Source organism: Cydia splendana, chromosome 13 (genome assembly GCF_910591565.1).
Source record: "Cydia splendana chromosome 13, ilCydSple1.2, whole genome shotgun sequence".
NCBI lineage: Eukaryota > Metazoa > Arthropoda > Insecta > Lepidoptera > Tortricidae > Cydia > Cydia splendana.
In genome coordinates, this window is record NC_085972.1 from 6317657 (window position 1) to 6331730 (window position 14074).

Here is a 14074-nt window from a genome sequence, read left to right on the forward strand (position 1 = left end):
GTTGATTCACCCATTTATCTAAAATTTCTAACAGTCACACAATACTGAGCAACTCCGGAAGCAAGTGTTAAAAGCATTTAAAATGCATACAAACAATTTTCTGGTCTTAATGTTTTAATTATACAGGTGTAAGTGTAACGTCTAACCCCCTTATTCATAAAACTTTACGGGCCTGATTTAATTAAATTATGTATTATCCCTTTCTTACAAATAGGTACATAAATCAAAATGACAGATAAGGACAAACGATTATTAGCTAATTGAGATTTGTGAATATGAATAAGGGGGTAAGTAGTTACACCTGTATAATTAAAACGTTTAGTACAGTATAAACTACATAATATTTTACTATGTCATAAAGTTTAGCAATGGAATCTATAACATTTTAGCTTTGTAGGTATCACTGTTTTAACCAGCCAGGTACTTTATTATAATAGACAAGACAAAATAATTCTAGAGTGCAAAATATTGAAGCGCTATACGTTTGACAATCCACCTACTATTTTGTACGTACGTATAATAACGCCATTTACACAGCCACAACTTTGCGCGAGCGGCGACGGCGGCGGCGGCAACCATAGGTGGAAACGAAAGGTCCGATCGCTGTGTCTCGCTCCAACCTATGGTTGCCGCCGCCGGTTGCGCAAAGTTGTGTCCGACGTCCGACCATTATTTCTTGTTACTTAAAATTGTAGGTAGGTGTATCATCGAAATTCTACTTACACAAATGACACATTTATTTGACAGTGAATATTATTTTTTCAATTTACAACACTCATGGAATTTCTTTTTGTCTTTTTTTATTTATCGGGAAATTTACAACTTCATTATTAATTTTACAGTGTAATTTGAATTATTCAAAATATTATAATATGTAGCTACAGCCTGGCAAAAAAGAGTAGAAATTAAAAAGTGGCAACACTGTAGTGTCATCCCGTTCTCTTATATAAATTGTTTTGAAAGGGACGACACTACAGTGTTGCCACTTTTTAATTTCTACTCTTTTTTGCCAGGCTGTATCTCCCACTTCCAACTAATAAAAAATCCAGTAAACAAATAATAACAAGCGTTAATCTAAGTTAACCACTAAGGGCCACTTGCACCATTCACCAACCCGGGGTTAACCGGTTATACCTGGGGTTACCATGGTTTCCAGTACAATTTGACTTTTTGACACTGGGTTAACGGTTTAACCGGTTAACCCCGGGTACTTGGATTGGTGCAAGTGGCGCTAACCTAAACAACTAGTACGAAGTTCACAATAAAACAGTAGTTTCATGTTATCCATGATTGTTCAATTGACAATACATTGAGGGCTTACCGCTACCTTCGAAATGGCATATCTGTGTCTCTTTCGCTCGAATACAAGTGCAACAGAGAGCGAGATAACGAAATTTCGATGTATGCGGTAATCCATCAACCATGTGCAAACTGTTTTTCATTTGTTTTCTCATTGTATTAGAAAACATCTAATACCGTTATTCACTTCAAGAGTCTGAAATTTAAAATTAAATAAATTTATTTACCGACAACCATTGTATCAAATCGTACCAGTTATTAATTTTGACAATACCTCTCTACAATTAATACAGATATTCGTCTAATAAAACCATAATAGCCCAATCACAACACGAATAAAAATCCTATGAAATATATTAATTCATAATACATTATTTATGTCAAATGCTCTACAATAAAAGGGTTCCATCTTATATTTTTGAGCGTAAGTAAGAATAGTTTTTATTAATTGAATCCACCATTTAAAAAGTAGGTATGGAAAACCGATATTAACGTTAGTTTCATTACCTACATATAAACCAGTTTCTACATATGAGAGCGGTGCCACACTGGCGATTTGAAAGCGAGGCGAGCGCGCAGCGATTTCGCTCCCATTCCAGTATGACAGTACGCAGCGAAATTGTTGCGCGCTCGTGGCGAACTAGTTGCGCGCTCGCCTCGTTTACAAGTCGCTCGCAAATCACCAGTGTGGCCCCGCTCTTAGTGTGATGTGTCTGTCATTGTGATGTTTGGAACCTATTTATCGTGAGAACGGTGCCCGTTGTCATTCTGCAGGACCCAGTTGGACTAGATCGATTTATTGGCAGCACGGCGATGGGGTTCATGTGCTGAAAAAAAAAAGATACACATTGCAAACACAATAATTATCAAAAATAGATTTTTGAAAACTTAGAATATCACATTTCTGACAGCTATTCCATTCCAATACAAGATTGAAGTATAATCAGGCGTGGCTCACTCCGCGATTTTGTTCCCTTTGCAACAGGTAGCTACAAGTACATCCGTCCCACACCAATTTTGGTGGTTAGCCATAAGCCGCGCGTGCCGCTGTCGCCACCTAGCGGTCATATCTGTCCTAATAGTAACAGACGCGTTTTGTTAGAGAGTGAATCTTCTGTACCTAGTACTATTATTTATTCTGTGGTATAATGAACTTTAAAGAACCAGTGGGAGGGTGTTAAACAGAATTCACTAGAGTTTGAACCGCCGGCCTCCGAACATTGACTGCGGCTCCTTTGTGGCTACTTGTCTTCCACAACCGACTCCGAGCACAGAATAAATAATAGTACTAGGTACAGAAGACTCACTCTCTAACAAAACGCGTCTGTTACGATCAGCACAGATATGGTCGCTAGGTGGCGACAGCGCCACGCGTGGCTTATGGCTTTCCCCAAAATTGGGGCGGAACGGATGTACTTTTATCTACCTGTAGCAAAGCGACGAAATCGCGGAGTGAGCCACGCCTGCTCCGAGAGAGAGTGAGTGAGAAACAGCACACGAGAGGGACAAGAAAGAGTGAAAGGAAAGAAGATATACTCACATGATCTCAAGACTGCTGTCGCTGTTCTTAGTCGCCTGCTCGCCCTCACTAGAGTTTGAACCGCCAGACTCGGAGCGTTGACTGCGGCTTCTATGTGGCTTCTTGTCTTCAACAACCGCCTCCGAAAGAGACAGAACACACAAGAGGGGAAAGAGTGGGAGCGAGAGAGACTCACATGATCTCCAAACTGCTGTCGCTGTTCTTAGTCGCCTGCTCCCCCTCACTAGAGTTAGAACCGCCGGACTCGGAGCGTTGGCTGCGGCTCCTATGGGGCTTCTTGTCCTCAACGGCCACTTCGGTGGACGTGGCTTCTTCGGACTGACGCTGCCAGGCCGGGATAGATGGCGGCTCGGACCGGGTCTTTACTGATGGGAATTGGTTCCTGTGGAAAAAAATCGCACTTGTAATTGGGTAAATCAATTGATTTCGTGTCCTAGAAAGCACAAACAACATTTTTACGTTTTTAATAATATTAAATCAGGGACACACCATGTTTGTATGGGAGCAAAATTTTTTGTGCTGCGTAATCGTACAAAATGTAACTTTTATCTGATCAAGTTGCTAATTTTAATGTGCTAATTAAATACTTATGGATCAAACTAGCGAGCCGCCCTGGCTTCGCACGGGTAAACCTAAACAGTCTGGCTAGCCAAAAATTGTTGACAGATATTTCGTTGTTGTATCACTAATTGTCTATGATTTAAAAAAAAAGCTAAAAGTCAGTTGTCAATTTATGTCATTCATTCAAATTGTTTGCGGTTTCTATACTGAGTGAGGTTCGCAAACTATTATTTAAGCTCTTAAATAATTACGACAATGTGCGAAGTCGACGTGTAGCGTTGTATAACGAAAAACTACTGAGGTTGGTGCTCTATAAATATTTTGATACTTAGCATTTAGCATATTTGGCATAGTACTTATGTATTTTTTTGGTGATGGATTAATACTACGGTATTATCGAGCTAGGTCTTATTTAAACTACATTTCATTTTTCTCCTTGTTACAATAGGACAAATTCTTTATTGAACAAAAATTAGTGTCCGACCGAAACATGTTTTTTTGCCGAAACCGAAACCGAATGTTCGGCTTTGGCTCTAGTTTCGGCCGAAACCGAAACTTTTGTAGACTTGGTAAAATCGTTGAAAAAATGACATAAAACCGCTTTTACGCACTATATTATGGGGCTGTCAATGGGCTGTCAACACCCAATGTTCTTGAGATTGATGTTACTTAAGCAGTTTTTTAAGAAAATTACTAGAGTTAGTCCAAGATAATTCTGCAACGATTTTGATAACACACGCAATCCAAGTGTTATTTTAAACGACAAAACTTCTATGAAATTATGACGTATAAATAACATTTGCACTAGTTGCACTGCGTATTCTATCAAAATCATTGCAGAATTTTCTTGGTCTAACTCTATTCATTCACCAGTCAAGCTAACATGTAGATACAGGGTCAACCAAAAACGCGAGCGCAGCGAGCGCGAAATTTTTTGTTAACAATATCGCAACGCCGAGTACCGATCTTCACCTGGGCCTAAAAGTCCGAAGTGCCTCAGTGAGGCGAACTTTCATGCGAAGTCAAAACCGTGCTTCAGGCTTCAGGATAAGTATTTGAGCACAGACTCCAACTAATGTCCATTGTATTAAAAAGCGAGACCGCAGGCCGAGCATGGCGCAGCGAGGCCAAAGGCTAAGCTGAAGTAGAGGACATGTGGAACACAAACCAATGGTAAATTGAGGTAAGTGAGGGTAAGGTCGAGCATTCGTATGAAAAACTGTACTGGGGACACTTAAGGGTTTTTTCTTCGTTTTAATCAATAGTCAGCTGTTTAGCGTCGCAAAATATTAACTATTCAGATAATCAACTTTGCGGCACAAGTTGAGCGTAGCCTTCAGCCTCGCTTAAAATTTGCCATTAGAGGTAGATAGGAATATGACTATACTCGGCCAACGCCTTAAGATTGAAATTAAAAACGAAAAATTATTTCCCTGTACTGAACAACAGAACATGCTGTATGCAGAATTTGATATATTACTATTTACTTTTCGGTGAAGGAAAAACATCGTGAGGCAGCCGGATTAGTCCCGATAAGGCCTAGTTTACTCTCTGGGTTAGAAGGTCAGTCTGATGGCAGTCGCTTTCGTAAAGACTAGTACCTACACCAATTCTTGGGATTAGTTGTCTATTGGACCTCAGGCTCCCATTCCCATTGCCACGGCTCGGCAAAAATTCCGGGATTACGCGAGGAAGATGATGAGTTTTCTTATTATTCTCTTGCCCAGGGCCCAGTAACATGCGACAGTGCTATCTTATTCACTCCGATACAATTAGACAGTGTGCGCGTTATAGGCATTGACAGCCTCTTAAGACTGCGTCTACCGTCCAGTGGCGCCCTTATTAGTGGAATTGTGTTTTATAATAATTATAATAAACCAATTAATTTCTGTACCTATACATGAATCAGCATATGTACGTATTAATATTGATGTCCTACTTATTCCCCAACTTTTGGTCTTTGTCCGAAGTACCATTTCGTAAGTTTCGGCCCGGCCGAAAGGTTCGGCCGTTTTTTGGCCGAAACCGAAACTAGAGCCGAAACATGATTTTTTGGCCGAAACTGGCCGAAACCGAAACCGAACCTTCGGTCGGACACTAACAAAAATACATACAAGTAGTAATACTTAAGTACCTGATAAAATAAAATAACTAAAACGAAACCTAACAAAAAAATTGTATATGGTGAGAAAGTGTTAACATATGTGTTTATCGTTGACTGTACTTTACATAGTGGTAGAAATTATGTGAGCTGACTTTGAGTGCATCAGTGCACGTCAACGTATACCTATTTAAGTTATATCCTTAGGTACCTTACGTGTGCACAGAAAATCAAAAATATTTTCTAGTATCAAAACGATAATTCCTACTACACAAAGTGTGACCAGCCCAAGATTTTTTGAATTTCCCGCCAAACATTTGTGTAATATTTCAGTAGCCAGACTCTATACACCTAAACCTTCCTTAAGAATCACTCTATTGATAGTTCAAAACCGCATGACAATCCGTTCAGTAGTTTTTGAGTTTATCGCGAACATACAAACAGATGCGGCGGGAGACTTTGTTTTATAAGATGTAGTGATAATTAATAGGGGTCATAAATAAATAAATAATAAGGGTAGTAAATAGTAGGGGCCGCACTGCCGCTATTATCGGCGATGTGTGATAAACTGATAAAACAGAGCGTAAATATCCATTTCATCCCCAACTTAAATCGACCCTCGCTTAGGGTGGTATTCCACCTGTCCAATTTATTTGTCCCATGTCAGTGTGTCTCACTCTCTCATTAAAGCAAAATGTGAGACGCAATACACATTGGACAAAGAAATTGGACACGTGGAATACCACCCTTAGCAATAGCATCTCGCACCGATAAATGGCTTCCAATATAGTTCCAATTTGTTTCATTTACGCTCTCATTATACAGTCGCCATCAGATATATCGGAGCGGCTAAGGTGTTCACAAATATCTGAACACGCCTCTATTGTCGCGGCGTTAGAGTGCGTGTTCAGATATTGTGAACACCTTGGCCGCTCCGATATATCTGATGGCGACTGTACATTCTACTATTTGCCCTACAGCGAGACGCAAATGAGGGTAATGTGTTTATAAATTGTTTTATTATTGCGTGGGTGTTATCTAGTATGTTATCTGGGGGCCTAGCCAAGACGCCAATCGTTTGCGATACGACAAGAAACGCTTTCTGTCTCTCTATCACTATTACATATTAGTGCGGCAGAGAGAGAGACAGATAACGTTTAGTTTTCGTACCCTGTTCTAACTTCTAATTACCGAATCGATGCAAAATCGGGCGGATTTGCAATTTCTAAAGTAGGCTAGAAGTCAGCGACATCTTATCAAACACAAACACTTATTGGTTACTTGGTTACCTACTTCCTACAATACACAAATTATACAACTCAAATTATACAATTACTGAAGCGTTACTTTGTTGTTTTGAAACTTATGTATAATCCATAAGATTTATAATTGAATATTTATTTTTAGACTTATACGCGTACTTAATTAGCCGCTTAATTAGCGGTCTTATCTAAATGTAGCTATTGAAGCAAATCGTTTTGAGTACGATTGATTATTGTCTTTGTTATACAAATGTTGGTGCATGTAACATATATTTATTTGTTGTATTTATACGGGGAACACTAACTAATCCTGCCTTACTCTCCCTGGTAGCAATCAGGGATGTTACGGATGCAGATTTTTTTGACATCCGCGGATGCGGATATTTAAAGGCTCACATCCGCGGATGCGGATGTCAAGATAAGGTACTAAAAAACGTCAAATACTACATTTATAGTAATTTTTATTAAAAAAAAAACGATACGTTTAGAATTTGAGCAAGAATATGGGTGCGTTATTTTTAATAAACAATAACTTGGCCGGCTTTTCTGGATATAGACGATTTCGTTATAGGTAATGACGAAATAACCTAGCACATACGCCGCCGCTAAGACGTTCCTGTACCGACTTGTTCGACATCCGCATCCGCATAAGATCCGCATCGATTTTATGCGGATGTTGAAAATAATGCGGAAGTTCCGCGGTTGCGGATGCGAATATTCGCAACACCCCTGGTCTCGGGTGCCTCAGGTAGGGCATGCTCCCGGGAATTTTATAGTGTCAAAAGAACCGGTACCGGTACTTCCCGGTTCTCATTCTCATCATATTTCAATAGTAGTATTGTTTTAATACTTTATCTCGGGACAATAAATATTAGTGCTAAATATGAAACGGGGGACCCAAATAACCCGACAAACTAACCTAGTAAAGTAGGCATTCCAATATTTTCAATCGATGTTACCCAATTTCCTATTACAATTTTGTTCTATGTATGTTTGTGTCGTATGTCTCAATGAAGCCTTAAAGCTACTAAATTACACTTATTTGGATTTTTGACCCGGGTGAAGCTATATCTTAAAATTCTTAAAACAACTTTTAATATTCGAATATTTTTCTTCTAGGAAGTTGTATTTCTATGAAAATATTCCGTTCTCGGGTTGAATTTTTAACTTCTGTATGCCGTGCCGTCATAATGCTCATGCTGAGTGCTACGTGCTACCGTGTGGCTCGGCTGTGCCGGTTAATTTCGTAAAATAGGTTGGAACGCCAATTAAAGTGTTGTGATGTTTTTAAATAATATACTTAAGTCATTTATTAATACTTATGCGACATGAAAACAAGTAATTGATAAAGATTGTACGCTAACATAAACGATTTCCTAAAAATAATCATAAGATGCCTTGAGAACCGGGAATCCCGGTTCCGGCCATATCCAGAACCGGGAAATGACATTCTTGGTAACGGGACCTACTACTCTGCATGCCCTAGCCTCAGGCCTCCACCAAGCTATTACGCGCTCGCAGCCGCGGCTTCTTTGCCGTCTCGGCGGCCAGGACGCGTGCTCTCTCTTTCTCCCCACTCCATCAAGCGATGACGCAATCAAATAGTATCTTAAGAGCCAACGGGAGTGGTCATTTCTCCATACAAACGTACTCCTCGTTTTCCTCCGTGGTTTTTGAAGCTAGAGCAATGATTTTTTCAACACAGATTAATATTGTCAATATCTGTGTCGGACCGTTTTGCTTTTTTTGATATTTTTGGTTTTTAAGGCGCTAGAGCCCTTCAAAAATGGCCAAAATGGCCTAATTGACTATGCCGCAATGAGAGGCGTAGCATTCAAAACTGATATCAATTAGCCAAAAAAGCAAAACGGTCCGACACAGATAATTTCATAATCATTTAGATTTCCAAATTTGGTTACGATTGGTTAAGTTTTGGAGGAGGAAACAGAGGAGTACGAAACCTCGATTTTTGAGATTTTTACGCAGGATTTTTCGCCTTGTCCTTATCGCACTACTTTTAGGTGCCGCTTTCGTTAGCGAGACGGGTATATTTACCTAAAATATTTAAAACTCAGCTCCTGTTTCGTCTTAAACAGCGATAGCCAACTTGACATATTATACACCTCGTGAGAACCAATTTCTGACAGCATCCAGCCGTTACCTTGAGTCAATAGTGGCGAAAAGCTCCATACTGTAAATCGACATTATATTATAGAATTACTGTCATTTTGCTCGTGTACCTGTTTTTATTGTAATTTATTTTTATTAATATATTGTAATTTAATGCATCTCAATTAAGTACCTGTCAGACATAAGTAACACAACACCGATTAGTATGTAAGGTTTAACTGTTAGTGCTAATTGTAAAATGAAATAAACAATAAACAATTTGTGATAATGTATCAGTATATTCAATATCGCTTCTCTAACTAATGAATAATGATAAAAGTATAAGAGTCCGTCTAAAGCCCCGTCTCCATATCGCGCATATATTCATTGTCGGTTTTTCGACGCGCGGCAAAGGAATGTTCGCGCGCAGTTGGGACGGGTGTGTATATATTTCAGTTGGCTCGCGCGGCAGCATACATGGATAATGAAAAACGTCGTACTTTAATTAAATTATACGGCACTAAACAGTTTCTATTGAACAGTAAATGTAGTAATTATCGCAACAGATCATTTTTCTATTTGGCTATACTTCGTTCCGAATAATTAATTTTTGTGATATAATGTGGTCGATCGTCGGATCTCCTGCCGCGCGCGGCCGCCGCGCATAAGTTCAAGATGGTGCCGAAATTGGCTCGCGAGCCAAAATACAGGTGTGCCGCGGTTGAACATTGCTCGCGCGGCCGCCGCGCGATATCGAGACGGGCCTTAACATTGCACATTGCATGTAGAGTTAGCTTGGTCTGACTATTTCAGGGCTAGAGCGCGTTCATACTACAGTTTGAATACCTACGAGCAAATATAGTCCAAGGAAGTATATCCAATCGGAGCACACACCCTACAGGCCTCGGGCCACAGAATAAATAATAGTACTACCGTACAGAAAGGACACTTCCTACAAAACCGAAGTTTGACAGCGATTCAGGGACGAATCATGTTGTCCCTTTCTAATGTTTGGCACTATCCCTTTCGGCTATTTAGGGTTGTCAAAATTCAAGTAATTATCTTATATGTGCGTCAAGCAAATCTTGTCAGTAGCAATGTAAAGCAAACTAAAGTAGGGCAACACTCAAAGAGTAGTATTGCGCTAAGAAAAGCAGCAATGTACAATGTACATCGAACCAAAACTTTTTTTCCGCTGAGCGCGCCCGTCAATTCAAATTGTCACTCGCGGATTCTCTATAGAAAATGTTTGAAATTGTTATTAATAGGTATGGACGGACAATTTAAAAGCGGTGTGTGATGTTGATAAAAATGATTAACTAATTTGAAGATCTCAAAATAAAATTAGAAGTGGACTATGCCGTTAAACAAGAATGTATGAATAAAATAATTGCTTCAGCAGGCAGATATCCTACTGGATTTTAATATTTTATTAGATTTCTCAGTTGGCACGGCATTGTAGGCATCTTAGCTTTGATTAAGCACAATCTTATTTAATATATTGGTATTTAATGGTGACACAGCAGAAATATCTCTTGAAATTGAATCGATTCAGAATGTAAACAAAGATGATGGCTGTCATTCGCGATCCACATTCCACAGATAGAACACAGATGACACGCGATTTTCGAATTATTCGATTTTTCAAATTTGCCGCCGTTTGCTACTGACAAGATTTGCTTGACCCAGTATATGTGGTCGTGCACGCAAAGGGACGTCAAGTTGTGCCAACCCTAATAATTGGTTGGATGCTGAGCCGAACGGATCCCAGAATGCCTGTCTCCCTACTGCTCGGGTTCCGTGTTCAACCTGACTTTTGCTTGCCTGACTTCGAGCTGCATTCTTAGATAGCTCTGAGCTGGCCTGCATCTCCCCGCGACGTGACGTCATACTCGTGTTCATTATATCCAGGGACTCACGATTTATGGCTACTTTTTATGGACTTCATCGGCAACCAAATGGTTCCAAGAAGTCTCACTGTGATGTTGGTTACAAAACTCACCTATTCAAAAGTATTCCTTTAACCGAAGCTATGTCGGCCTTCAGCCCATCCAGTTGCGTCCGTAAAGAGCTCTGTGCCGAAGCCTGCATCTCCCCGCGCAGTGACGTCATACTCGTGTTCATCATGTCCAGGGACTCACGATTTATGGCCACTTTTTATAAACTTCATCGGCAACTAGCTTTAGTGGCTTTAGCTTTATTTGACGTTCATAAGCGCATTGTAATATGCCTACTTGAATAAACTATTTTTTATCTTTAACCAAATGGTTCCAAGAGGTCTCACTGTGATGTTGATTAAAAAACTCACCTATTCAAAAGTATTCCTTTAACCGAAGGTATGTCAGCCTTCAGTCCATCCAGTTGCGTCCGTAAAGAGCTCTGTGCCGAAGCCTGCATCTCCCCGCGCAGTGACGTCATACTCGTGTTCAGTATGTCCAGGGACTCAAGATTTATGCCTACTTTTTATGAACTTCATCGGCAACCAAATGGTTCCAAGAGGTCTCACTGTGATGTTGGTTAAAAAACTCACCTATTCAAAAGTATTCCTTTAACCGAAGCGATGTCTGCCTTCAGCCCATCCAGTTGCGTCCGTAAAGAGCTCTGTGCCGACGCCTGCATCTCCCCACGCAGTGACGTCATACTCGTGTTCAGTATGTCCAGGGATTTGCGGACTTCCTCGAGACATTCCGTCGTAGTTTTGCGTTTCGGCTCCTCGACGAATAGGATGTGACGTATACAGTTCTGGAAGATTTTTTTTTAGGTGAAAATGATGAAATTATAAATCCATCACACTGGATTGACGTATACGCAATGACGCGTCTTATGCGTTGCGTTTTTGTCGTACATTTTGCTGCGGTAAAAGGGCCGATCCTTAAAACGAGAATGAGTCCGTCTAAGCTAATTGTGCACCGGTTTGAATAGAATAAAGTGAGAGAGTGTCATTATAAACGTTATAGTTTCATAGAGATTTGACATTAATGATGACATTCCACACTTTGCATTGCTTAGCTAAGAGGATTGCTTTTACATTTACATGATCCATAGAGAATCGAAGGTTTGGTTTTGCTCTAGTTACGGCCAAACTTATTGGCAGAACATGATTTTTATGGCAAAACCTGCCAAAACCAAAACTTTGAATGCTAATTAGAACCAAAACTTAACCCCTTACTTACTAGTTTCGCGCTATGACCCAAAATGAGTCTTGGCCTCCATTACTTCATGTCATAAAAAATATGTGTTCACAATTGAACTTAAGCAATCAATAAATTCAAATATTATAACTGACATACCTATGGAAGCATGAAGTCATGAACTCACCTTATACAGCCAGTAGCAACCATATGCAAACCCCCCATACACCACTAAAGGTAGGATATGTTCTCTAAACCATGACTGCCTTGAGTGCTGGAAGAACATCAACTCTGAGGTCAACGAAGGTCCGTCTAACAACTCTCCACATTTCTCAACAGCCCTGGCTATCTCCAAGTCTGTGAGACCTTTGGCACGGAGAAACCGCTCCTTGCTTTCCATGGTGCATCGGTTCACATTTGGGTTTTTAAGGAAATTTATTGCAGTTGTTACCTACAAAGGAAATAATGTTATGCCTTAATTACATCTTTAAAGAAATATAATAAATAATTTGAGTGTAGATATCCCATTAATTCAACATTATTCACTACTTATGAATTGTATAGATTATCTTAATGCAGTATAACTTTCACTACCAAGCTATGTTCATCATTTTAGAATGTTTTATAAAAAAAATGGATGTTATGAGCTCTTTTCAGTATAGCACAATCAAACTACAAGTAAAAAACTGGACAAGTGCGAGTCGGACTCGTATTTGTTGTAATAGCAGCAACAGAAATACATCATCTGTGAAAATTTCAACTGTCTAGCTTTCAGCTATCACAGTTCATGAAATACAGCTTGGTGACATGCTGACGGACAGATGGACAGTGGAGTCTTAGTAATAGGGTCCCGTTTTTACCATTTGGGTACGGAACCCTAAAAAATAGATGTTATGAGTTCTTTTCAGTATAGCACAATCAAACTACAAGTAAAAAGGCAATAAAGGAACATTAGGTAGTGATGCTTATTGTCAGTTCGCAAACTTCTACATCACTGTTTCTAATTACAATAACTAAAACTAACTAACATTTTCTCTGATATTCTAAATAGTATTACGATTTACAATTGAATTGCTAATGGCTAATTTTAAATAGTGCCTAAATGTTTCTTCGACAAATAACTTATACAAATTGAGTTTTCATTACTAATATAAACAGTATTGTATTCTAATTGAGTTTTCATAACAGCTCAATCGCGGAAACGAAAAATAAAATTTTAAGCTAAAGAGCGAAGGTCGATGAAGATTTTACTAAGAAAGTAGCTGCCAATACATATAAGTACACTATCTTTTCATTTTAAACAGGTGCATGTTTATTATAAGCGTATAATAGATATCTTATTCATTGCTGCAAAGACAAAAAGGTCAAATAATTACCAAATTCTCCCGAACATCTGATGCCGCGTTTACTAAAGCATCTGCCGACATGTTTGCCTTAATTTAATTTGTCAAACTTGCAGCACAAACTTTAAACGCGCAAAAAGAAATGTCCTGCGATACTTGGTTATTTTTATTGTAAAGTAAACATAATAATCACGATCGCAAAAAATATTAAAACGCTAATGATACAATATGACTATTGACTTGACATGACACTGACAGACCAGGAGCACAGAGTATACAAGCGAGTGCCAAATAATGTACGGCCATAATAATGGCCGACTCTACAATCACTCGACGAGACGACGCTTGCACCCAGCGCAAGTCAGAAACTCGCGCGGATTATTACGAAGACCTCAGATGGCAGAGCACTGGGCTAGCTATCCAGTGGTCGTGGGTTCAAGTCCCACCCAAAACAGTGAATTTTCTATTTTTTTTTATTCTCATTGGGCATACCCAAGGCCCCAACGCTTTCTGTTCTCTTTGACGGCGCAGCAACTAGTATCATTTCTCTCTCCTTGCTCTTTTAAAAATGCCGTTTGTCAAAAAAGGACAACCATACTGTTGACAAGATGGACTTCAAATCCAGGTGTCCCCTTTTTAGGTAGACCCAGGTTGTGTATGTGTGCGTAAAAACGTATATGTGTGCTCTTTTAGGGATGTGAAAAGTCCAAGGGCCCAACGTTTTCTGT

General features: G+C 39.5%; 1 protein-coding gene across 2 annotated transcripts; it reads right to left on the reverse strand.

Moving 5' to 3' along the window:
* Window positions 1-994: 994 nt before the first annotated feature.
* LOC134796401 (peroxisomal membrane protein PEX14) lies at window positions 995-13573 on the reverse strand. 2 transcript variants are annotated; one of them, XM_063768599.1, is made up of 5 exons: window positions 13380-13573; window positions 12191-12454; window positions 11403-11614; window positions 3015-3221; window positions 995-2126 (listed from the first exon to the last, which is right to left on the reverse strand). In XM_063768599.1, exons 1-5 carry the CDS (start codon window positions 13428-13430, stop codon window positions 2120-2122), a joined length of 741 nt encoding a protein of 246 aa, XP_063624669.1. In that variant the 5' UTR covers window positions 13431-13573; the 3' UTR covers window positions 995-2119. The 2 variants fall into 2 exon arrangements, with proteins under 2 accessions (XP_063624669.1, XP_063624670.1); XM_063768600.1 differs by lacking the exon at window positions 995-2126 and having other exon boundaries at window positions 3011-3221.
* Between the last annotated feature and the right edge of the window lie 501 nt (window positions 13574-14074).

Bases quoted from the DNA above. Each gene is read 5' to 3' on its own strand.
- LOC134796401 (XM_063768599.1), bottom strand. From the start codon at position 13,430: ATGTCGGCAGATGCTTTAGTAAACGCGGCATCAGATGTTCGGGAGAAT. The intron at 11,615-12,190 runs GTGAGTTCATGA...AAAATCTTCCAG, and splicing joins GTTGCTACTGGCTGTATAAG to AACTGTATACGTCACATCCT. The intron at 3,222-11,402 runs GTGAGTTTTTTA...TTTTTTCCACAG, and splicing joins AAAGGAATACTTTTGAATAG to GAACCAATTCCCATCAGTAA.